The 26605-nt window shown below is 43.3% G+C and overlaps 2 protein-coding genes across 3 annotated transcripts in view; one reads left to right on the top strand and one right to left on the bottom strand.

Annotated features, from left to right (window-relative positions):
• Nucleotides 1-2965: 2965 nt before the first annotated feature.
• eIF2A (eukaryotic translation initiation factor 2A) lies at nucleotides 2966-26156 on the bottom strand. Its single transcript, XM_089544729.1, has 17 exons — nucleotides 26102-26156; nucleotides 23680-23749; nucleotides 23042-23116; nucleotides 22837-22955; nucleotides 20124-20220; nucleotides 19564-19646; nucleotides 18956-19056; nucleotides 17335-17452; nucleotides 16365-16481; nucleotides 13573-13641; nucleotides 12936-13037; nucleotides 11390-11564; nucleotides 10358-10521; nucleotides 8237-8412; nucleotides 6678-6800; nucleotides 6529-6594; nucleotides 2966-3070 (listed from the first exon to the last, which is right to left on the bottom strand). The coding sequence occupies exons 1-17, from the start codon at nucleotides 26127-26129 to the stop codon at nucleotides 3008-3010; spliced, it is 1746 nt and encodes a 581-aa protein (XP_089400855.1). The 5' UTR covers nucleotides 26130-26156; the 3' UTR covers nucleotides 2966-3007.
• Nucleotides 26157-26308: 152 nt separating this feature from the next.
• Nucleotides 26309-26605, top strand: part of LOC149342430 (U2 snRNP-associated SURP motif-containing protein) — a 33471-nt gene continuing 33174 nt past the window's right edge. For both annotated transcript variants that reach the window (XM_089544730.1, XM_089544731.1), the window contains exon 1: nucleotides 26309-26413. In XM_089544730.1, coding sequence (XP_089400856.1) covers nucleotides 26402-26413 — 12 coding nt within the window. In that variant the 5' untranslated portion in view covers nucleotides 26309-26401. The remainder of the gene's footprint in view (nucleotides 26414-26605) is intronic.

A 26605-nucleotide genomic window follows, 5' to 3' on the forward strand; every position in this document is an offset into this window, starting at 1 on the left:
CTTTTCATTTCATTTATTTACCCTAAGGGTCCTTTCAGGCATTACATAGGGGGGGAATACAACTGTTCAAGATAGGTTATATATGCACATAAGCAAAAACGCACCTATAACCCAGCAAACCAAAAACCTCTCAGAGACGTCTAGCTAGACGTCTCCGAGAGGTTTTTGGTTTGCTGGGAAGGTAACCATATAATATATAAAAGGAAAAAATGTAGGAAGAAATGTGTATTTATACAATAGATATATAGATTTAAATGATTACACAAGGCTATAACAGAATTAGCTATTGTATTGAATTAGAATTTTGTGCATGCCGTCGTTGCATTCGCCGCTTGGGTGGTTAGACGACGGCTGTTGCGACGCCATCTTTTTGGGACCATCTCTTGGCTTCAACAACGAGGGTCGCTGCCGGAATTTCATCTAATGGGGCTAGTAACGCTTTCGCCCTAGCACTTGTACGAGAAGAAGCTCTAATCATTGACACTCTAGCCTACCTGACTAAGCATACATTACTCATGTTTAGGAAGATAACAAGAACTATCACCTTCAGAATCACGTTCAGAAGAAATCACCTTCAGAATGAAATGCGATGGCATTAGCGCTCACATTTGTCGCATCTTATGTTGCTACTATGTGTGTTTGTGTCAATTTCTTTGCAGTTGCCAGTCCAGCAACTCCCATATTCAAACTGCTAGCTGCAGAAGCAGGTATCTGCTATCCTGCAACGGTACCAGCATTTGCAGATATAATTTTTTTCATTTTTTTTTTTTTACATAATTCTTTGTCGAAACATCCATTTCTTTTCAGTAGCCTTCTTCTGAAACTTCATGTCAGACGTACAAATCCCATCCATTCGGGTTGCTTTAGGCAACAGTTCTTTTTGGAGCGTTACGAGCATGGCTTTACGGTCAGTGAAATGGTGAGCCATATATTTTACTTCTACAATGTTGTTCTTCTTATGGAAGGCCAAGTCTATGCAGGTGTTGCGGCTTGTCGAGATGGCATTCTTTGGTGTGACCAGTTGGAGATATGTAGCAAGCTGCCACGGTGGGCAGGTTGTGATGTACCAAGGTCAAGTGACCTTTCTCGACCAATCAGGGTAACCTAGGTTGCAACGTCACAAGGTCTCTTGACCAATCAGTGAATTTCGCGACACTGGACAGCGAATTTTGCTGCTGACGTGAGCTCTAAATGCTATTGCATTAGTAATAACCAAAAATATACTGCCATTTGATAAAAACACCATCTACCATTCAAGAAGGAGGAGAAAAAACTTTATTGCAGGAAAGGAATGGGGAAGTGACATGAGTGAAAACAGCGTGAAAGAAGCCCGAAGGCGAAACAAAGAAAGCCTTCGGGCTTCTTTCGCGCTGTTTTCACTCATGTCACAATGAACCAACTAGCCCAGCAAAAAGTTCTGCTTGAATGGGGAAGTGATGAGCAGTGTGGTCGGTTTCTTAGTCCAGGGCTCCACTGGCTTTGGATGCCTCGCGGACCAGGTGGATGGTCCGTTGCAGGTCGCCCAAGGACTCACTGTACAGCACCACTTCCCACTGCTCGTATGTGTGTAGTGCGAGTGTTAGGTTTAGAGGTTTGGCTGTGCACCCCCATGATATGTGGAAAAGATTTGGGCAGGCACCACACCAGGGGCACTTATACTTCGTTTCATACATAGCAGGCAACGCTGCAGGGGTTGCTGAAGTAGTGCGTCCGCGAAACTATATTACTCCGCCACGTATCATTCGTTCTTCCCAAAACTCCGGCAATTGTTTGAACGAATACAAAGAGCGGTATAAAACGATGTGGTAGCATTGAAAATCACGGTCTAAGCTGTCAGGCGCTTTGTGTTCGGGCTCTCTGGCCATAATTTTCACGGAGTGTGAACTACTTTTTGGGTGTGGATTGAGTAGGAGTGATTCGTCCTACCAACCGCGTATCATACTGCCATGTGTACTTTTTACGTCTCGAAATCTCGACGAGTCGCTGGACGAAAGTGTAGCAAGAGGTAAATGAAGTCCAGGAGGTGCCAGTCACGACACTTTAGATGTGTCGCAACAAAATGTGCTTGTGTTCGCTTTGGTTGTATGGCGAACTACTTTTTGCGCGCGGACTTGGCCTGCGCAAACAGGTGCGCTAGCTTTAGCAGCGTTGCCTGCTATGTATGAAACGGAGTATAGAGCTATAGTCAGTTGGGTATAATTTGCACCTAATATAAAGGCTGGGAAACGTGTTTGTGTGAATGAGTCGCCAATCTGCCGTTTTGAGGTTCTTGTTGGGGGGAGCATATTTGCGCCTTTCTTGCCTAAGGTTTTCAAGTCAATCCCAGTGGGTAAGGGGATGGGGTAGGGGTGTGGGGCTAGGTCCACCCGGTTAGTAAGGTCTCGAGCTAGACTGTGCGCCACCTCATTTCCTTCCAGGCCGTCGTGTCTGGGGGTCCAAACGATGTGGCGGTGTTTGACTGAAGTCAAATTGAGTATGGCTGCCGATTTTGCGGGGAGTCATCCTTGAGCGAATTTCTGCATGGTGCTTGAGAGCCGGTTACGATGGTAGATGATAAACTGACTTTCTCTCTGTGAAGGACTGTTAGTACGACCTCAGTGGTTTCGGCCACTTGGGGATTGCTCGTTTGTATTGATGCTTGTAGGATCGGTTTATGCTTAGAATCCACTACCGCCACCTTGTCATAGGATATGCCAGAAGTCATATAGGTATCTATCATGAACATATGTATGACACCAGGAAGGTTTCAGAATGTGGAATTTGTCTGCTCTTTCGACACTCTGTATAAATAAGATTGAAATTTAAGTTCAGAGTTCCTGCAATTCTGGAGCCAGTTGACGTTTCACATGTAGTTCTTCTGCTGTGCTTTGTTTTTGCACTGCAGATGGCTGTTACAAAGGCCACTGACTTACCCGGGCCTTTGCATTGATGCACTAAAGGTGCACCGATTTCAGACAACGGGTAATAAAGAGAAGCCAAGCAAAAATGCGTATATTTTAGTGCACGTTCATTGCAATTCTAGGGCTTGCAGTTCATCAAGAAGGTCCTGCTCCCGCTTTATCTTCTCCAGCTGCGCACAAACAAAAAGTGTAAAAATTGCATGGTTAAAAGCTTCTACGCAACAAATTTGCTACTGCTGGCACAAGCCACCAAAAAGTAATCAAAGGCAAACTGATTGGCTGGTTTGTGTGCCTGAAAGCTTGAACGCATGAAGCATGCTCTGCAGCTCGAACTGCAGCCGTACCAATGCAAACAGATGTCACGAGGCACTCAGTGCTCACACATGGCTGTTTAGGCGATACTGTTGTGCACAAGCATAGCAAAACTTCCATTTTTTCAGTACACAGCATGCTTGCGCAGTTACAATAATGCAACACACTCTGCTTGCTTTTGTCGGACCATGCACCTGAACATTGTATTGCGATGACTTCATTTAGCCTAGCCTGATGCACCAGCAGGACTTCCCACATACTTAGTGAAAAGCATGGCAAGTGCAAGAAACTAACCACACACCGATAATAGTGATACATGCACTACTCCCAATTACAGTTTATTTATTGGCCACTGAGCTTATTCACATTCATGTGCATAAGTGCTCAAAAGCAACATGGGACGTAAGGAGTGAAATGGTAAAGGAACATAATGGCAAAGCTCTTGCAATGTTCCTACACCACTGCTTCTAGAAAACAGAACTCTTTGCTACCATTATTACAAAGTTAACATAATTACATTGTTTATTTTCACTTTTAATGCAGGAATGCATTCAACGTCTACAATAAGGAGTACCCAGAGTGAATTGTGTTTACTGTGTCTTTATAAGCATACCCTACAAACATGGCTGCGTAGGTAGGAGGAAACGTTGTACTGTATTTACTCCCATAATGAACCCACTGACATAATGAACCCATCCCCCACTTTTGTCGTTGGAAAACTATTTTAGTGCGAAAGCACTCCTTAATGTAGTCCCAGCCAAGAATCCTGTGTGAAGCCTCGGAGTAACTCTGGTTAGTTTGTAGGAGCGTTGCGCAAGCTGCAGCCAGTGGGAGGAAGCTCGGGTAAGTTCGGAGAAGCGTAGCCAATGGTAGCTGCAGCCAATGGCAGGGTGACCTAGAAGGTGACCTTGGCCAAACCTAGCATAGCAACAGCCCATGCAGAAATAAAATAAATATTGCAGCGACTGGGTTTAGAACCCGCGGCGGCACGAACAGATCAGCTATGCTGGCCACTGTACGAGACTACTATGGTATCATCGCAGTCAATCACGCCTAGTGCTAAACTGCAACACACTCTCACACTGTCCACTGCATATTGTCGTCTTCACCAACTTCCATCTGTGGCGCGAAACGATCAGATCAGATCAGCTTAGCTTAACCTTGATCAGAGCCTAGACCTTGGCAGCACGCCAAGATGCTGCGCGCCAAAAATTGGAGGGGACACTTAAGCTCCGCCTTAAGGGTATGACACAATAGCATAATGGGTTAATCCCCATATATGCAGATTCCTGCGAGTCCTCATACTCCTCCTGGTGCAGCAGCGCAACAGTTAAGCGATGCGTCATTACGCTGCGATGGCAGGTGCTCCCAGCAATGGGCCTTGTGTGGCCCAGGTTGCTTATCTTGAGTGACTAATCATTAATCTAACATGCTTTTATTAATGATGAATGGATGAACGGATCGGTGAGCGAGCGCACGCATGACATGAAATTTAGATTCTTGTAAAAAAAAAAAGATCTACTGAAACTTTTTTTCCCCGCGCTATGAACCCTCCCCCAAATTGATGCCAGCTTTTCTAGGAAAGAAAGTGGGTTAATTAAGCAAACAAATAAGGCAAGTATTGAACGAGAGGAAGATTAGAAAAATAAAAGATCAAAAAGAGAGCCTTGAGGGAATACATGGGATTCTATGGGCACTACCATAAGAAGAGCACCAGAAAAGCATGATAACTGTTGCATGAATCTTTTTGCCTCTCTTTGCTCAGTCACGCTGAGAGATCTGAGGAGGAGGTGCCTATCACAATGAAAAAGGAGCAGCGACTGCTGAGCAAAGCACAAACTGCCTATGTAAAAACACAAGTCTGGTGACACCTAGCGCTGTGAGAAGGAGGAGGTTTTGAAGAAAAGAAAGGCAGATGCATTCCTGCAGAAGGCTCACCCAGCATTTGCAGGCACGATTCCAAACCTTTTAACCCCTTAACCGTTTTGGACGAGCTGTACTCGTCCTTGCCAAGCCGTCCCCAAACTGTTTTGGACGACTGTAGCTCGTCCTCTCTGAATAGGTTCTTCTCTTCCTCGTTTCGGACGAGCAGTGGTCGGGTGTGGCTTAGATGTCATTTTGCTCGACAGATGGCAGCACTGACCTGTTAATTTCGTTTTCTTCTACCGCATAAACGTTTTTTTTTTCGTATGGCAACCTGGGTTTTAAAAATGGCATCCGGCGGAGGCGACGCGTGTTTTGCTGGCCCGTCTTCTCGGAAAAGACGCTCTTCTTCGTCGTAATCTTCTTCAGGGGATGGTGATTCAGACACCGAAGTGTACATTGTTTCAGGGAGCGAGGACGACAGTGCTGACGTTGTGCTTATCAGTTCTTCCGATGAAGAAGTGGACAGCTCAGAAGCGAACTTTGCGAGCGCGCGTGAGTGCATGAAGGTCAACGTCAGTAACATCCCTACATGACCCCCTCGGTTTCCTTTTCTTGCAGTTCCCGGTAAGATGTTCATTATAAGCTTGCCTGATGACTTTCTTGAATATATTTATCGCTCATTACCAGCAGGAAGTTGGTTTCCATAATGTCAGAAATAATAAACTTGAATATGCTAATTTGACTTCGTGTTTGCTTCAGATATTTTTTAAAGATCGAATTCGTGCTTTTTATTGCAATAATATTCGAAATCAGGAATAAAAAAAATAAGCAGTTTTGTTAAGAAATTCGTTCATATAACAAAATGGTGAAGGGGTTAAGAAAGCTTCCAACTGTACTCCGACACTAAAGCCATTGCATTTGGTTAATGTCATACCTGGTCAAAGCTCAGGCCCGTTTACAAGCCAGGCAGTTTTATCGCCCTCATCCTGCAGACACTGTCTGGTAATAACAGCTTTTCGATCAAGTACACCAACCAAGCGTTCAAATCAAACTTGATCGTCCTCCTGGCCACAAGAATTCAAAACACTGTTCCTATGGTAGGTTACTTCACGAGTAGGCTCATTCTCTCAATACAGCACATTAAAAAGAAAAGCAAGTACAACCCAACCAAGAGATGTGTTACACATGCTACACAGATCTACACCCTAAGAAATATGTCTGCTTTTAGTTACATAAAAATTACAAACAGCAGCAGGTGCCACAATAAGCAAACAATGTACAATAATCAAAACAGTGACTGCCATTGCTATGTCACTATTAGATTACAATAAGAAATGGTAGCTAGCCTATCATGGAAAATGGTGCTAAATTGTTTAAAGAGACAAAGTAGTAACAAAACATGACCAGAGAACGAGACATGTGCACCAGCAACTCGTCTCCTTGACATTACCTGGTTTGCTTCTAGTTTCTTTCCTGCCTGGAGTTCTTCTTTGAGCGTAGCTATCTGGCCCAGCTTCTGCATGAAGTAGTAAACATGCTTATGTCATTCACCTAAATGAAAACACTTTGGGAAATGAAGGGTAAGAAAGAGTAACTTGCCTTCTTCACATTCCGGATTTTCTTTTCCCGGCTAACTTCCTCCGTATCCTGTGCTGCAGAATTCTGTCCCATAACTTCAACAACTGTCTGTATCGCCGATGCTTTATCTGTGACCTCTGCTGCCTGGAAGAAAAAAAAAAGTGCACTTTTACCAAATCTTATACCTAGCCTTGTGGAATACATAAGAATGCATAAATCTGGCTCTAGAGCAGGGGTTCTCAAACTGGGTTCCGCGGGCTGTCTTCTTGTGTTCCGCGAGGAGCCTCAACGGCCCTGACCCGGCAGCTGATATGAGACTGGCTCTGAGTGCTACTGAGCCACGCTTTGACTTGCTCTCAAAAGGGAAGCAGTACCACCCATCACATTAGTATTTGTATTAATCTGTGCAATAAACATTTAACTTTTGCAACTCTCTCTTTGCAAAAATGCACTCGACAACATTCCTGGTAAGTGAAAACGGGGGGGGGGGGGGGGTTCCCTGGAACTTATTGAAGGCTTTTGGGGTTCCTCCAAGCAAAAAAGTTTGAGAACCCCTGCTCTAGAGCATTAAACTGAACCGCCATTTATACAACTATTGTCACATCTGCATAGGTCACTCTTGCAGCAATAGGGTGTGCTCGCAAAAACCCAGGCCAAAGCTTAGAATGTTAACCATGAAAGCAACCATGCAGTATGTGGCTGAACACAGCAAACATAAAAAGGCAAAAAGCCTTGAAGGATACTGATGAAAAAAATGTCAAACCAAATGAATACAAGGCTCCCTCTGGCTCCCTGTGTAACAGGGAGCCAAATTACTACCATGTAGCTAGTAAAAGCTCAAGCCTTGTAGCATACAGCTGGGAGAACACCCAACCACACCTTCACTGAAACCAGCTATGATGTACAAGCAGTCATGTTAAAAGGCAGATGACATTTCTTGGCATCCTCATGTAGATGGGATGAATACTGACGTGAAGGCAGAGGAGCTATCTGTGCTAAAGCACACACCATTTTTAACGCAATAGCATTAGGAAGCGTGTGTCACAGAAAATTCGGCAGCGTCGGCATCATTGACCATGACCGAAAAATCCCCGAAAAAGCCCCAGAAAAGCAACCTAAGAAGTAGGTGGGAAAGCTAGGCCATATGACCTTGTGGCGTCATCACAACCTACCCACCAGATTGTGAGCAAACTGCCCATGTGGCAGGTGGCAGTTAAATTAATGATTGGTCCCGAGAGGTTGCTGGAAACAGCAACCTCTCCGTAGGTCCCACCGGTGGTAGCACCTGCCATCACAGGGCGGGGCCTATCACTTAACCACTGCGCAAGGACTGGTAAGAGGGCTTCCAGGGATCTACGAATGTTAAGCAGAGATTGCCCAATTCTGCATATATGGCCATTAACTCATCAGCTATTGTGCCGCAGCTTAAGTGTGCCCCCCCCCCCCCCCCCCCCCCCTCTTCCCCCCAATTTTTCTGTCGGCTACACCAATGTCATCAGGTTTCAGTAAAAGAGTTCAGTAAAAGGCCCGCACTCTTAATATGGCTGTATATCGAGTGCCTCCGAAGCAATTTTTCTTGCCTGAGGGTTCTCCTTCTTTGCCTTCTTGGCTTCTTTCCTCTTCTGGTTTTTGATTGCTGTCTTGGACTTCGGTGCAGAGTCAGCAGCCTTGTCACCAGATGAGCTCTCATCATCCTTGACCTTAAATGAGGCAGGCTGTCCTCTGGCACAAGGTGGCCGGTACACCTGCTTCGACGCTGCCGAACATAAAAAAAATGACCGTACATCAGCACCAGTAATTATGCACAATTCTCTGTTGAGAATCCTGATTTCTTTAGTACCACGTGAGTCGGCCACCCAGTTTGATGGCAAGCATAGCATGAGCTCAGTGGTTAAAGGGACAGTGAGGGTAACTCCACCCAATATTTACTCTTCGCAAAAATCAATTGTGTGGCTCTTTCTGGCCATGTTTATGCTTGTTCTCCATCAAAAGACACACTTGTCAGAAAAATTGATTACAAAAATGATTTTTTTTTTTTTTTTACATTCAGCTCAATTCTGTTCAACTTCAATTTTTCCTCAGTGTCCGAAGGATAAAGTGTGGACACACAGTGGACACACAGTGAACACACAGTGAACACACAAGTCACACAAGTGCAAATGTCAACTGCTCCAGGCTTTCCTCCTGTCTTTGCAATCAAGAAGCCTTCCAAATCAGTGGAGGTTGGCCAACTTCACTAAAACATGTGCACTGTGGCTTGTCACACTAAGTGAAATGTGCGGCTGTATATCACTGATTAACATGTCACACGCTCCACTGCCTTCAAGCACAAGCTGTTAGAGAAATACAAACACAACCACATAGTGAAACTTCTTAATAATAACACCTGAAGCATCCTTACCATCTTTGCATATGATCACATATCACAATTATTCCGTCACAGAAAAAAAAATAAATCATGAGAAAGCAACTTCAATGTCTCTTCCTTTGAGAATCGCTGTACCTTACTGTTCACAGACTGAGTGAACTTATTCCTCAGGGATGACCTTAGTGGCATCAGCAGGCATTTTATTCTGGTTTCCTGCAGCGGATTTTTGGTGCGTCAGCAGCATGGTCCTCTTTGCCCAAAGACTTAAGTGTCTCTCTTACTTCGTGAGTGTGCATGTGTGAAGCCGGCACCCTCTACAGTAAGCACCCTTCCACGTATGGAACTCCGCTAACCTCCACCTTCCTGAAGCGTCTGCCCACGAGAAGACCACTCAGTACAGGAACGAAAAACAGATGACGGAACTCCAAATGACAGATGCAATGGCAAGGCAACCAAAGTAAAGAAGAAATGCACAACCAATACTGCTAATGCAGATTGACTGCATCGTATTTTATGATCGCCTAATTTTTTTCTTCTGAGAATTCTCGTAAGCTCCTCTTAACATCTCCAATCTTCAGCAATAAGGCCCATATTTTCTTCACTTTGCATTGGTACGTGGAATTTAACATCCCGAATCGACATGTGCACTATGAGGGATGCCTCATTGGAGGGCTACAGATTAATATAGATCGCCTGGGGTTCTTCTGATCAATACAGATCACCTGGGGTTCTTTACCAAGCACTGGCATTACACAGCACACAGATACACAGATGCCATTTGCATTCTGCCTACACTGAAATGCGGCTGCGGCGACTGGGACTGAACCCGCAACCCTCAAAATCAGCAGCCTAACGCTTTGTATTCCCTCATGGGCCGGCAACTCATATCTAAAGAACTGTCTTTTTGCAATGTAACAGGTACCACTGCTTTCATTTCAGAGTATTTCTTCAAAAGAAGCTTTGGATAACCGAAGCCAAGTTACTAAGAGATGCCAAGCAGTACATGCCTTAGGCCTTCACTTCAGTAAATTTCAGCTTGAACATTTTCAAGCTTTCTCTTTGGTTGCAATTACTCTCTTGTTTGTCTGTTGCAGGTGGTGGGGTGGCAGAGCTATGGTGGTCTGCACATTGCTCTGTACTAAACTAGGAACACCATTCAAAGATAGAAGAAATAGAAACTGTTGATGTGCCATGAACCCAGTCATATTTGGTGCATGAAAATGTTCTTGAAACGCATTTCCCGGAGAGCACCTTGCCACTTCTAAAGTGCCGCCTCAATTTTATGACAAGCGCCTCAAAGTCCCTTTGACATACTGCACAGAGGTGTACAGACCTTGCGGCTGTGATGACTGTATACCGCTGACTTGCTTGAAAGAGATCGGCTTTGCTGGGAAAGTGTCAGCAGGACAGGGTTGCCACAACACGTCCCAAAGCTCCTCTCCTTCACGACAGAGGTTCTCATGCTGCAGGCTGCCCGAGTAGTGCCACACCTTGTATCTGCAAATTGATTAAGATTTACAGTTTGTTTTACAAAAAATAAAAATGCCTAAGCTTAAATATATGTCACAGTAGATGTCACAAGATTAGCTTCAACTGTGTCGCCGGAACAAAATTCTGAATTAGCAGTAAACAGACATTTGCACACATCATCATGAAAAAAAGGACCTGGACCTGAGGCGTCAGGCTCAGCTAGAGGATAAGTGGTTGGCTGATGCATTCAGAAATGCTTCCGAGGGCCATGCATGTTAATTCAGCAACCTCAAAGATTTTGACAGCACTTGCACCCAAAAGCTACCCTGAAATAGCACAATATGCAAAAGATTACTTGAAACATGACACTTTCCCACCAGCAGAAATTTGGTGTTTAAATTAACTACATCACCTGGGCAGTTTTTGAGCACTTAGAAAGCGAAATGCATTTGACTAACACAACCTGTCCCATGAGTTGCTGACAGGTCTACTGCAGCTGCTAAGGCATACATACATGCAAAGGTGTCTTAAAGATTGTCTTCTCAAGCATTACAGAGGCAAGAAGTGTCGTGTACAACACAACCAAGTACTCTCAAGACAGCTGCACACATTAAGTTTGTGTTAACAGTCCCCAGAACAGAGATGACAGAGAGATGTTTACACGACACGAGCGCTGTGCAGAAGTCGCTGTCTGCTGCCCATGTTTTCTGCGCAGTGCAAGCATGGATGAGCACCACCTCGCACAGTTTTTTGTTCTTATTGCACTGCGTGAAGCTAAAATGGTCCGTACAACACAAAAATACACCTGTCCTGTGCACCTCAAACGGAGAGCATTCCCTCCCTCATTGCTGCGAAGCTGAGAATCACCAGGAAAGCGGAGGATAATGTCACATACCCATTGCTCACCCTCAGCCGGGGGGCAGTGGTGGCTGTCAGGTAGTGCTCACCGTCCGCACACCAACACAGCTGGGTGGAGTCTGCAGCCTGACTTCTGGAGACCTGCTTGCGACCCTTCACATCCCATACTTCCACGTTGCCTCGCAAATTCCCAAAGCCAGCAAGAATCAGGAGTGTACACCGAGTTAAGGTGGCAAAGGCACAATGGACTCAAATACAGACAAGAAAGGGAGAAGTGCACCCAAACAGATGCTGCACATGCATGTGTCACATTGACCACTCCACTCACTGTGCACTGAACACTATAAGTGAAAGAACAAAACATATGCTAATAATAAGGAGCCATATAGTGCACCAAAAAAAGTATATGGTGGATATCTTTAATTTTACAGCAGAAATAAAATACCCACCACAACAAAGTAATGCAGAGGATGATAGGTATGCACAACGCCCATAGCAAAATATTGCATTTGGAATATAAATGGCTATGCCAAAAGCGATGTAAAAGTTGCAGTTTCAATATCTGAATTAAAATAAGGTGGAGGGAGGGAGCCAGAATTATTATTAGCAGTAAGTGACATAGAACTGAAAGTTCATTCTATTGTGTCATGCATGCGAGATCATTGCTAACTCTAGCAGTCATTAAAGAGTGGCTCCTCATTACTTGCGTGTTCCTGATGTTGCACACAATTAGACATTAAATGAACCACAGGGAACCCCAACCCCCCCACACACACTATGACACTAATTAACAACACTTCACTTCAAGAAAGGAAAGATTCTTCACCCATTTTTATACAAAGCATTGCAATAAATGCCTTTGTTGCTAGTAAGTGCTTGCCATGTGTGCCTTCCTCACATGTCGTCTTCTTTGCACTGCACTATCCATCAGAATGAACCAATACCAACATGTCCACCTTTTCGCACTGCTTCAAGACAGAGTAGGGTTAATTCCACCAAAAGCATGCTCTATCACTTTTGCTCAGGTAGCCGAAGTGTTTTAATATGAAGAACATTAGTACCATACGGCCAATACTGCGCAATCTCTGGCCGCCGAACAATACGTGCCGGACCTGCGACAAACTTTCCTGTCCTTCTCAAATGCAGCAAGTGCCCGCCACAGTGCTTCAGTGGCTATGGCATTTGGCTGCTGAACCAAAGGCCACAGTGTTGAGTACTGACCACAGGACAGCAATACTCCACACCCTGCTACTAAGGTTGTAGCCTTACACTAGCCGACCAAGCAGGCTTGGCTGCAAGCATGTTAACAGTGCAGCTAAGCAAGCACCTAAAGCTTGATAAAGTGCTGTCTGTCACCCATCAGCTACACAAAATGCAACAAAGACAAGCCTCAAAAAGCATAAAAAAATGGCTTCAAGTTAAACTCCATTTTGAGTGAAGAAATATTTGCACCACAATGTTGCAGGCAAGAGCTGGACTCTTATTTAAAGAGATAAATCCTTTCAAAAAAATTCTTTCATCGTCATTTTAAAGAAAAAAAAAAGAACAAGTGACAAAACAAGAGGAAATCAAGAGAAGGATATGGGTTCCTTGCACGTTGTAGTAGACGCAGTTCCTCGGGCCAGTACCCATGTCAAACACAGGGTCACAGTTGAGGTTGAACAGAGTGGCTTTTGCAGGCATGACTGTGCACAGATCAGGTTAAGGAAGATGGAAGACAGCAACTTCCCAATGTTCCGGAATCTCACCTCATTCCATTCTCCAACTTGCCATTTTTACATTGCCCCACCACAAGGGAAAGTGAAGCCTTTCAAGGAAACTACGCAATACTGTAAAACTTGGTGCTACCATGTTTGTAATTCAGCACCATCTCCAACTGCCTAACAAACGATGTGTTTTCTACAGTGGCACGGTGGCCTTGGCATTCAGGTGCTGAGCTAACTGGATCGGTTGCGGCCATGGTGGCTATAGTTTAAAGAAGCTCGAATGCAAAAAGCCCAAGTCCTGAGACCAGCAGTTCTACTTGCATCAGCAGTTCTATTTGCATGCACATCAGGTAAGAAGGGAAGGAAAACAGAGCTTTCTGGGTTCCTCAGCACCTTTTGAGAGTCAGTGGGGTTCACCAAGGCCAAAAAAAATTAAGACCTTTCCCCTAATACTCTCCAGAGCCAGCTTCAAAAAGCTTTGGAATATATTGGTATATATAGAGTAAAAGGATACATCCGTACACGACACAAAAGTGGTCGCAGTCAGGGCTCCACTGCACACTGTATATGGGCCCATCTTTACCTGAAAAAGCAAAAAAAAAAAAAAAATGTCACAAGCATTATTAATGTGTTGCACATGGCAGCACACCTTTTATTGGGATATTAAAAATGAGCAGCTTTAACAAAGCACCAACTTGAAATGTTGCGAAAATAATTACACATGCTTCTCACACGTTCACAGGTTTTGCCCTACAGATACAAAAATGCCTGAACATAACTAATGCTTACTATGATTACTAAGTTCATGCCTTTAAGAGAAAGACCAGGACTGCCTCATCTCCAACAAAAATGTTACATCACGACTCAGCACAAAAATTACGACACACTTTCACATGACCAAGTTCAAGAACCACAATTCCTCTGCAGCCACTTCCATGGTTCTTGATGCTGTTTTTGCTGAGAATCATGCCTCTAATTCAATGACAAGCACAGTGGAGCAGTTCTTATCAAATTACTGTTCATAATAATAATAATAATTATTATTATTATTATAATTATTATTATTGTTTCTCATTTTTTCTTCACTTCTTGTGACCAAACTGATGTCTAACATTTTTTTCTGATAATTTCCTCTCTGTGTTTTCTTAAAAGCTTATCTTGGAATTATTTTTTTTTTCTGCTGTTTTCCCTCTTTTCACCGATTTTAATGGGCCTAGTAACTCAAGCCATTTTTGGCTCTGGAAGGCCAGTAGCTAAAAATATAACATGGAAATTGACAACAAACTTACTATTACTATTATTATTGCTAACAAGATACCCATGACAATTATAGATGAAATAAAATTAGATGCATCAGTAGCATTATTTAACTGGGCATGTTTAACTGAAGGCAAACAAGTAGAGATAGTTTTAAACAAAGATGTGTCATAAACTTAACGAGCTGAAAAAAAAAAACTTGTACTTGGAATATTGCACGTAGAAAAAGGCAGACTCATACACAGTTAAATCCCGAAAATTGGCGAGCAAGTGCGAATAAGGATTAGCTTTGGAAACATTCGAAACGTGCTCCTAAAAACGCAGACATTCGTTCAGAATACAGAGCTGCCAGAAACAGGGTTGTGGCATTCATGCAATCTGCATGGCGCCTGTATTTTCAGCAGCAGTTCAAATGTTCCTTTAAAAATCCCACAATGATGTAATCGTTGATAATCACTTTTGTGGAAAAGATGGGCATGGGCCGTATACTGACGTTTTGGTAGATGACCCTGTTTCAAAAGGCAATGATTTCAATAAGTATTTCAGGCTTGTGGCAGAAATGGGAGCAACTTGACACGGCGTTAAGTGCACACTAAAAGTGTCATTATCAGCATTGGCATATCTTCCGAGGCTATCAAAGGAAGGTCTTGCAAGGTTCAAACTTAGCTCCAGATGAGATAAGCCTGCAATGGAACTTTCAAGCTCCTTCGGCCATTCTGCTCTTTTTGATTAAAGGGTTTTTGGAAACCTCTATATTTCCAGAAAATTTGAAAAGTGCTATCGTAAGGCTAGTGCTCAGGAGAGGACAAAGGAATACTATTGAGAACTACTGATTGATTTCTATTCTACCGATTCAGTCACAAATACTGGAGAAGTTCCTATCTGGATGCATGACATCCTTCTTAAACAGATTCGCAGTCCTTTTCAAACCATCAGTATGGCTTAATTGCACGAACGGGCACTATATTAATTCTTGAGGAATTTACACACGATTTGTATGCTGCTTTTGAGGAAAATTCGTTTAGCTGCGATCTCTTTTTCGATTTAAGGAAGCCATTGATACAGTTAACCATAGCATTTGATTACAAAAATTGTACCTACTGGGCTTTCGAGGCCCCTTTGATGCTATCATCAAGAATTTTTTTACGTGGTCATTCACAAGTTGTCAGATCAAACAGCCAAACTGAACTAAATGGGAAGCTACCTATGAAGGTAGGTTTACCACAAAGATCCATTTTATCTATATTGCTCTTCAACATATTTGTGAATGACTTGACCACAATAGCCTCAAAATGTTAAATCTTTCAATGCACGGATGATACAGTTTTGCTTACAAGGCATATAAACACTATCTGGCTCGAGGGTTCCATGGTCGAGAGACAACTGAAGAAAGGACCATGTAATGTTAAAAGCACGCATGGCCCAGCCACTCATGTGTCTTCTTGCTCACTAGTAATTCGCATTCTGTGCCCATGGGCTAACTGTTGCTGCTTTCACTTGCATATCCCCTCCTGCCATGGTGGCTCAACAGCTGTAGTGTTATGCTTCTAAGCATGAAATCGCACGCTTGATTCCTGACTGCAGCAGTCATACTTCGATGAAAGTGAAAAGCAAAAGACCGTGCGCCAAGATTTCAATGCAGGTTAAAGAACAGTTGGGACTCGAATTTACCCGGAGCCCTTCACCCCAGCATACCATGTTGCTGCTCCTTTGCCCTTGGCATGTTTTATGGTTTGTTTAAACATGCCCTTGGCATGTTTTATGGCATGTTTTATAGTTTTATGTTCCGGAGGTTTCAGTGAAGCCTGTAACATCATATCAGAGGGAGCTATCTAGACATGGTCATGCAGCCTTATCACTGATTGCCCAATATCTAAATCAACGAAAGAAAAGTGCCTGTCAAGTTCAATGTGAAATGCATTCACCGTATATGCGGCTTTACATGAGAGCATGATAAGCCTGAATAATAAAGGCAGCCACTGTGTCGATACATGTGAAGCCCTACATGCACCCACACCAACACCTGCACCTGCATACACAAATACTTGCCTCGTTTCACCATGGCCGTGTCTCCATTGGTTCTAAGGAAATGCAATCCCTGGTCACCATAATATGAGCCTCCAGTCTTGTCCACTTCAGTGCTTGTGAGCAGTAGCACACCAGTGCCTGGTAATAATGGCCACGTTCAATAAACATGACATGTACCACTGAGCTAAAATAAAATATTAGGCACATTAAAGGGTCATTGAGGACAAATTGAAGTTAGCCTGGATCGTTTGATTACCACTTTCTCACGACAAAGAAAGTACTCTCGCTGAAAACCTGACTCTTGTAGGCTACAAAAATGAGCAAACTATAAGACAGGTACTGTCATTACACGTCATTTTTACAGCTACACTGCGGGGCTGTCGGGAGATATTTAGTTGCACAGAAGAGAAAACGGAGGATTACGCACCTGGATATTAGGTGAATTTTGTATTGTTATCACTAATGCACGTTTATTCCCTAAATAATATGAAAAGCATAGATAAAATTGAAAAAAGAAACAAGGTAGATCCAAAACCTTTAACACCACCACTACACATGAGTTTTAACAACAGTGGTGGGAAAAAAAAAATGCTCCACCTCTAACTCAATGTATTTCTCAGTAATGGAAGTGCTTCCAGTTGCTGCATGAACATCAGCAGAGTCACAAAAGGTGCAGCTATAAATTTCACTTTGAACGAAGAACAAAAACTTCATAAAGTTGTCCTCAGTATCCACTTCAGGCGTCATTTGACAGCCACAATCTTCTCGGAAAGTCTCATAAATCCTACTGCGACCATGAGATTACTTTCTCATGTTGCAGGTGACCCACAGTAGTATATTTGAGCCCCATTTCATCTGACAAGCCAATAATGGGAAGGCCGTCAGCATGGCATCCACAACAGCAGCACTGAAAGACTGCAATGCCAGCTCAGAAACACTTCAGCATTAAAACAGCGTGGAAATTATTTTAAATTTGGACCTGAGTACGAACCCTTTTTGTTCCAATAGAAATCCACCTTGTCTGCCTTGTAGAAACTTTTGTTAGCGATGCCTGCATTTGGACCATCGTAGTTTGAATGCCTAAATGCTCTCACAAAGGATGGCTGGCCCTGCAAGGGTAACGACAGAGACAAAATACAATGTGCTTTAATAAAAGTGCAAAACATTTCACGCTAACAGCACCTAAGTAAGCACAAAGTGGCCATTCATGGTAGGACAAAACGCTACTGTTACCTGTTACCCTAGCTAGAGTGATAAATTTTAGAGCAAACGAATACCATGCATGAAAAAAAAATTATCACCCTTTCACATTCATACACCGCGCAAGAAAGAAGTCTTTATGAGGTGGATTTAGGAACAAACTTATGGAATTCACATTCAAAGCTACATAAAAAATTATACAAGGCAAACTGGTGACAGCAAACTTGCAAAATGACCTGAAAATATTTCACATGCAAATATTTCATTTGCATGACTGTTACATTCACTGAGATGTGTCCATCTGGTTTGGTAGCCCTAGAATTCTTTCTCATAGAGCTGTGGCTTGTTAGCACCTCAGTCTTGCATAGAGCTTGCTTGTGTGTTTAACGTGTTCACTGCGGCAGCGATTTTCAGAGCCTTAATCCCTGTGTGTTATAGCTCACTGCTGGGCCACTGGCAAAACAAGCTTCTCTGAACCACCAACAGAAGGCGACAGCAACCTGGCATGTGTGCTTTTTGCGGGCTCATTTGAAAAATCTGAGCTGTCGCACGGCTTCATCACATGACTCGGCAGTCGTGGCCACACAGCATGAAGTCACAATGTGACCCTGAGGAGACCCACGACACAGAGAATGTGTCAATAATCTAACTGCATTGCTGACTTAGTCTGCCCAGAATTCCTGGACAACTGCATTGCGGCACCAACCAAACTGCAGGGCTCAGCCCTGCCAGTCAACTAAACTATCATTACCTTCTGTCAAAAAAAGTGACCAACCAATTCACTGCCACCTGATTTCCTTGTTCTTTTCTCTCAACTTCACTGTCTTCTATTTTTTTTCCTTTCACTTTTCTTTTTCCTGGTGACACCAGTCCAGTCTGCTGGCTGGACTGTGCCCTCTTAGGTCAAGCTGGCATACTATACGAAGAAAAACCAGGAATGCCCCGACGCCAGTCAGATTACATCAAAACATGGACAAGCTGCAAAATACAACCTTTTCACATGGTTTGGCCGCAAACAAGCCGGGGGCAAACAATTCTAAAACTGTTCGGCCAAATATGCAAATCCCAGCCCAAGTCTGAAGAGACACAGAGCCCCAAGAGCTGTGTTACCTGACAAAGGCAATCTGCCAAACTGTTGTCTTTGAAGCCTCATTCCACTGACTTATTGGCAAATATTTCAACATGGAAGGAGTCCCACATCTCAAAGCTATATGAGTAGCCCCTATAATTATGTAAATGGCAGCAGCAGAGCAACATACAAAGACATGATTTTATAACTCCATAATTACTGCAAACAATGCACATATCGTTTTTCTTCTCCCAAGAAAAATACAAACATGCAAATTCAGCTTTGGTGCAACAACGACCAGAGCACAGCACAATGCCTGTATCAATGCAGCAATAAGTCATACCTTTGTGCCAGGGACATGGCATGCTATGTGGTAAGGCTTTTCGCCAGGAGCCAGACTGAATTCTGCAAGCTTCTGCAGGTGAATCTTGTGGGTAAAGGTTTCTAAGATGACAAAGGAAAAAAGAGACAACCCACCAAATATTTGGCCCACAGATTTAAGATCATGCACTTCAGCCATCAATTCATTCACTAAAAGAAAAGAAGGTAAAGCCACCAAAAAGCAGCATGTGCCAGCATCAGCATAAGCATGCTACCAAAAAAAAATTTGAATGCATGAATTAGGATAATGCTTTCTCTCTGAAAACTATCTGCATAGGCAAAATAGTGCCGTTGAAAATTCAACTGGGACAGAGTGCTCCAGCTGGACAGGGTGACCAAATAACTGACAAAGGATGTGCCCCGTTTCGGCAGGTGACTATGCACTCAGTAAACTGGCATAGTTCACAGGAAGTGTGAAAATCTGTGGAAAGCTGTGCAGGCAAGACAAGACAGTCATACTTTCTGGCTTGACTGCCTTTGGACAAGTCCTCGAAGCTGCTCTCAAGCAACAGTCTGAGGTCACTGCTCTACTAAAATCTGGCTTGGCCACAAACTGAGCCCACAACTTACCAAAAGTGTTGCTTTCATAGATATGGACCTCGTTGTTCACACTCCGTGCACAAATGCTCTCATCATCAGACCACTGCGGTTGCCTGCAAGAAGCCAAAAGCAATCTACTATCAGGTATAAATGGTCATTGTGTGAATCAGCGCACATCCTGAAGGTTTGTTTTCCTTTTATTAGCATGACAGCACCAAAAAAACTACTCACACCAACTCACACTTGTTGACCCTGATTTATCACTGTACATTTGTCAGCTTGGCAGAAAAAAAAAAAAAAAATTGTCAAGCAGAACTAACAAGCATTACTTGTGTACACAGCACAGAAGAAAAGGACTACTTATGAGGTGCACCCTTGCAAGGCGCATCATAGCCTGTCAAAACCCGTGCTCCACTATCGGCGAAATTCTGGAGGTAACAATGTTTTTGCGCAAAAAATGGGAAACGCTTCAGAAGGAAAAAGACCAGCACATCTAAGCAAAACTGAAAGCTGCAAGAAGATCAAACTACAAGTACTGCTGCAGCATGTTTCACATTTTTATTTTGAAAAACAAGATATTGACTGCTTACCACGAACTCTGTTTCTTCTGTACAAATGATCGAAGGCACTTTTTAGATTTGATATCATAAATAAACATGTTAGGTTGCTCTTGGGAGTCTTTCAAGCCTGGAATGAAAGGTGAATATTTATCATTAGTAACTATGTGAAATAAACGTCATAGAGATTCTGCACGAATAATAAGATCGGTTCTGTAACCTAATCCTGCCATGCGTAAAATGTTTATCACATGCCCAAATGCTGCTTCTATTAAAACACTGCAATATTTCTGCAAGTATAAAGGCCAATTAAAAGACAGCATCCATTTTGGGAGATGCACAGGTCCACAGATCTCTTATGCAGTTGTTTTTACTCCCGCAAGTACCATAGAAATGACACCTGCCCAGCAATTCAACAAAGCAAGCAGAAGTTACTCCCAGTACAGCCACACTGCAATCATCCGCAACATCTCATCAAATGAAATATCTGCAAAGCCTGAATGAGTTACTAGAACCATGATACCAAGCAAGTTTCTACCACTTGTTTGGACAGCTGTTACAGCATAGTCGGCTACTGTTAATTCAAGAATGAATAGTACATGTCTTTCTTAAATGGACTGACAACTAGATTTTATAAACCATGATTTTTTGGCGTAATAGAAAGCTAGGTGTACAAAGTGCATGAACCTGCAATGGCTGCATCAAAAATATGTAAAGCACTTTTGAAAAGAATGTTTCGATGAGTGGAGACACTTGCTCTTATGCACCCAGATACTCAAAACAACCAGCAAGCGCGATGTCCTCCCAAGATACAGCAGTGGAAAATCTGACCAATATAACGGACAATGAAATTGTAAGTGCAGAAGCCATGGTAGGAGGTTTAATGCTGTAAGAAGCTTTATCTCAGCTACATTCAGAACCACTGCCGCTGTCTGGTGACTATGGTCTAAGTCACATCATTCCCCTCCTCTTTCGGAGCTCTCAAAATGGCAGTCATCGGTGCAAGCATGTTTTACAATGGTGATCAAATGAACAAAGTGGACTAACATGCATTTCAAAAGCAATTTTAACAATGACACCCAATCCAAGCAAGATGTTCTGATTTTCTGAGCATCCACTGATTCTTGGCCATTGCTGTGTTGTCCCCAATTTTTAATGAGTGGTAACACACTAATGCATATACGCATGTATGCATGCACACGCATACAAATATAGCCCTTCATTTTCATGTAAAACTTAGCTTCACCTAATTCTTGCACTGCAAGCAAATTTCTCATAGATAGAAATAAATCCAATTTCAAATCAAAAATACATTTCAAAGAAGTGCAGTTTGCAACTGAACAAATTTGAAGGCACCACACGAAAACTAACGGATATCTTTTACTGAAGTGGTTGTTTGATTAAAGTGGTTTTAACCTCCCTTAGCACTTCACTAATCTGTGGATAAATTCAAAAAGTATGTTTTAGAGGTTGGAGTAGTCGGAACATAAGTACCAAGAGGACGTTTTGGTTTGGTTGGTTTGGTTTATGGGGTTTAACGTCCCAAAGCGACTAAGGCTATGAGAGACGCCGTAGTGGAGGGCTCCGGAAATTTCGACCACCTGGGGTTCTTTAACGTGCACTGACATCGCACAGTACACGGGCCTCTAGAATTTCTCCTCCAAAGAAATTCCAGCCGCCGCGGCCGGGATCGAACCCGCGTCTTTCGGGTCAGCAGCCGAGCACCATAACCGCTGAGCCACCGCGGCGGCCAAGAGGACGTTTTATTGGCATCATTGTATCCAGTGCCAAAGTGCTAATGACTACCTACTTCATCTTTGTATCCACTGCCAACATGCTAATTACTCCCTGCTTCAAGGTGACTGAATGTTTCAAATGACTGGTGCGATGCTGAACGTTTTTGAGATGCTCAATGGCAGGCAGGTATAGCTCAGACGTGAAAGTGTTGTGCACGGCAGTGATAATATACGCGGCAAATTAATGTCAAGAAACGAGAGAAAAAAATCGCAATCTTACTAGGCAATTAATAACTTCATTTACGGCTTTATTCACTCATTCTTTATGAAAGATCAATCCCAGTTGTGGCAGTTGATGGAGCTGAAATACTAGAGGCCCGTGTACTGTGCAATGTTGGTGAATATTGAAGAACACCAGGTGGTCGAAATTAGGTATCTGAAGCCCTCTACTACAGTGTCCCTCATAGCCTGAGTCACTTTGGGACATTAAACTCTATAAACCAACCAGCCAATCTTTATGAAAATAATGATTCAAGAAATATGGCATTCCATGTCCCACATAAAAACATGGAAACTAGAAAGTAACTGGAAATATAATTGGAAATAACTGGAACAAAATAACTGGGGAAAATCCTAAATAAAGTCGAACCTCATTATAGTTTATAAAGAAATAATGAATAAATATATAAAAAATCCCAAAGACAAAAGGCTCTAAATATTAAATAAGGCTATGAAGGAAAGTGACTTTTTTTTTACTTTCAGATGTCGCCCATTAAGAATGAGAACAGAAGGTCTCACCAACAAGCCAGGTGATCCCTTCCTCTATTAAGAACACCTTTTTATTTTGCCGAAACACAAAAACTGAAGTGCACACACCAGTAATGGAAAACCAAATAGCTAACACTGTCAAGATGTGGCGAAATAAAATCCCAGACTGCGCAGCAGTGAGCACATAAGTAAAGCTACACAAGAGCCAATGCTTGCAGGTCACTGAAAGAACTGCAACGTACCTGTGTACTGCTCCCACGTGCACAAGATATTCCCTTTTGGTGAGAATTCCAGATACAATGTTTTAGGCCTGGGAATTTCAAGTACTCTTTCGAACGAAGGTACAGTGACAACCTGGACTCTGCAAAAGGAATGGTGTCACTATCGCTCATAAAATGCAGAGGGGCAACAACAGTACACCTTGAAAATTAGAACTGAAAAACATACTTCTCTTCATTGCTCCATGCAAAAAGTTTTCCATCCCTGCTGAAGGCAATAACTCTGCAAGATCTTGTGGGGTCCCTGAAATTTAATAAATGGCGCAAGTAGAAATAACACAAAATGCTCATCTGCAGAAAACGTCAATCAAGAGTACTGCTGTTCAAACTGTTCAAAAGTAACAGAAATAGGCAAAACCATGTAGCAGTGCTAACTGCCTTAAACACGTTAGCACTGTAAAACCGAACCGGTGTATAAGTGGCTACATTTTTGCACATACTTCCAAGCTACAATTGTGCATATCTTTTCAAAGCTGCATCTAATAAGATTTTGCAAGGCTCTCAAATGGGCTCAATGTACCAAAATGATGTTTTTAGCAGTGGCAGTTATAAGTAAGCCCGATAAATGATAACGACTAGATTTTTTTCACATCTCCTCACAGAGCATCTCCCCAGAAACAACAGCAAAGCTTTATTCGCTACAGCACTGTAACAACACGCCATTCATCTCAGCTACTCTTATTGCCATAGCATATGCAAGAAATCAAAATAATCAGCATTAAACATGTGCTACAGATGACACTGCCAATAAATGAGGGTCTGCCCATTTCATATATGTCCCATTATCATCACATGGGTGCTGCTCACCTTTGGAATCCACTCAGCTCAGAGTAATCAGGCTCCCCTTTATAAAAAGCCACTCCATTCAGTCCACGAACTGCAACAGTTTCAGTTCAGAATATAAAGAACGATCCAGCGATTCATGAAACAGGACATGCAAGTGCAAGTTGTTTGATACAGGCATAGTATTAAGGCGACACCTTTAAGGGTCTCATACAGCGGAAAACTGAGCGCTGGCGTGCCAAGAAAGGTGGCCACTTGCCACCAAGGTCACATGACCTTGTGACACCATAACAACCTGCCCATAGCGGCAGGTGACAGTTAAATTAACGATTGCTCAAGAGAGGTCACATGACCTTGTGGTGTCATCACAACCTGGCCACAGTAGCAGGTGGCAACCTGCCTATCAAGTTGTGAGCTGCCTGTCCCCCATGGCATCTGCCAGGTTGCAATAAAATTAATTCAAATAAATTCAATGAAATTGCCACCTGCCCACCGTGGCACTGCGCATGAGCCTTACAAGAGCTCGGGAAGAGCAACCTGGGTCTCACAAGTACCACCGGTAGCTGTGTTTGAAACAGCCACCTGCCGAGGCAGTGACGCATCACTTAGCCACTGAACCACTGCACCAAGAGTGGTATGAGAACTCCTCGCAATAGTATAGAATGACCAATACAACATTTATTGGCATGCAGGCAGAACCTAGGAGAAAAAGGAGTACCTGCATGGGGGAGATCTCTATTGCTATTGCATTGCCCACCCTGATGGCAAACGAAAGAACAGTGTCCGTGTCTGTGAACTGATATGCAATGGGGACCCCAAGCTGCTGAAGGGGCCTATTAAAACTATCTTGTCATACCCATAAGGGCCATTCAAGTTTTTACGGGATGTCACACCACTCAGCATTTGTCCACTGAATACTTGCATGCTGTCTGCTACACTTCCTGCAATCAGCATGGTGTTGTTGGTGTTGCTAAGTGTCTTTATTTGCCAAAAAAGAAAAAGTGGCTCTTGCTTGCTGCACCAGCCAGGCATCGGAGACGACGAGGCTGCATGAGCTGCGGTTTACAGCATAGTGCATGCAAAGCAAAGCAAAAAAAAAGTGATTGCACAACTATCAATGTGGAAAATCAGTGTTTGCTTTGAAAGATGTAATCCTTATGGGATGTGTGTGCGGGGACCATCCCTTCCATTGTCATGCTCAACTGCACAGACACGAAAAGACTATGAACACAAAATTGCCTAGCATTGTTGCGCACCCTCACCATAGCAAACAGTGGTATCTGGACGCAACAGGTCACACTGAGCATTAACAAATTTCATGAGCAACCTTTATGCTTGCACACTTTATCCCTCCTCCGCTTCATTTTCATCCGTTCCCTCCCTTTATACTCATTCTCCCATGCAGTGTCGCCAACCTGTATAACGTCTGGTTAACCTCTTAACTTCTCTCCCTTCTTTTTACTGCGATTGGTGTCTTCCAACTTATTTGCACCATACTCTGGATACCTGCCCACAGACACTTTAGAAAGCATCCGCCAATCAGCATTTTTATTCTATAAACAGTAATAGCTGTGCAGTGTAGTAAGGAATGTGGTTTGTCCGCAGTTTCCACCGACTGTTGAATAATGACGTCATGTTCTTGGCACTCAAGAAGGCAGGTAATTGACGACAAGTGCAACTTCGCTGGCACAAGTGCAGTGTCGCGGCTGTAATCGAAACATTTGACTGTCATTCTTTTTATTTTTCACTGGTGTGGTGTGAGAATATACTGTTGCACGTTCGCGCAGGACTTCAAGCACTGCTCTCGCAGAGTCGCAACGTGCTCCGATCGCAGTAGAAGACATGCGTGCCATGGTTGCATCTGAATTTCCAGACAGCCGCTCAGTTACGGGGACGTTGCGTGCGCTCTCCCAAGACTGCTGAGCCTGAACTAGGAGGCAGGTGCGTTCCCTCTAATAAATTCCGCAACTGCAACATGCAAACGCAGGTAAATGGACATCAGCTGTCGACGCAAGCTTTGGGAAAACAGTCTAAACAAGCGGTGCTCCGGGTACGTAAAATAGCCCTGTGAAGCAGTTAGCGCAACGCTTGGCGACCGGCTAGGCCGGGCTAGGCTTCCATGTGTTGCCAGCTGCCGTGACTTATTTTACATGGGCACTACCACGAAAACATAAAATGGATTGTCTTCGTGAGCATATCGAACTGCTATGTAGGGGGCAGAAGGACATACGTCAGCTCCAGCATGCGCAATGAGCAGCATGCGGCATGTGTTGCTCGCGGTCTCAGACGTGTGTCCTGTCATACGCTGATGATGTCCTTAATGACATCAGAATTACAGCATGTGTGAGAGAGTAAGTTTGTTTGCAGTAGAATATGCCACACATAATGAAGTAACTGAAAGTGGCAGAAGCTAAAGTGCGGTGATTATATGCGAACTGTAGCTCACCAGCTATCAGTGGCCTGGAAGCTGCCATCTTGCTTGAAGACTAAACCACAGAAAACCAGAACTCAAACCAAAATAGGAAGTTCTTTAACTTGTTTGAATTACACAATAAACTGAAATATATGTATCTGTAATGCGATACTAAATTTAATTTAAAAAGTATTAAAATTATTTCAATACCTTCAATAACCTAAAAGAAGTTGGCCTCAGAAAACCCGCAAAACACGGACTGTTGTTTTCGGGAGGTCGTGCTCTGCTCCCTGTGTAGTTGAATTTGCTGTTATGTACATAGTGTAATACACAATGAGTGGATCGGTAAGCAGATCCAGTGGCTGTTTTTAGCAAGTCTGCTCTAACCTCACTGTCTGTGCTTGGAAGGCTTGATTACATGCATGTGATTTTTCTTTCTGGTGTTTAGGCCTAGGGTGACGATTAAATGTCCACCGGAGAGGCGAGCAGCCCGCAGCTCCTGCTTGATTTCACTAGTTCTTTTCACTGATCGCATGT

The sequence above is a fragment of the Amblyomma mixtum genome, chromosome 5 (assembly GCF_055824585.1).
Source record: "Amblyomma mixtum isolate Tamu chromosome 5, ASM5582458v1, whole genome shotgun sequence".
Classification (NCBI taxonomy): domain Eukaryota; kingdom Metazoa; phylum Arthropoda; class Arachnida; order Ixodida; family Ixodidae; genus Amblyomma; species Amblyomma mixtum.

Coding starts and splice junctions, on each gene's coding strand:
- eIF2A (XM_089544729.1), bottom strand. CDS start 26,129: ATGGCAGCTTCCAGGCCACTGATAGCTG. Junction 19,057..19,563: donor CTATGAAAGCAACACTTTTG/GTAAGTTGTGGG, acceptor TTGTCATCTTAG/AAACCTTTACCCACAAGATT. Junction 3,071..6,528: donor AGAAACTAGAAGCAAACCAG/GTAATGTCAAGG, acceptor GTTTGTGCGCAG/CTGGAGAAGATAAAGCGGGA.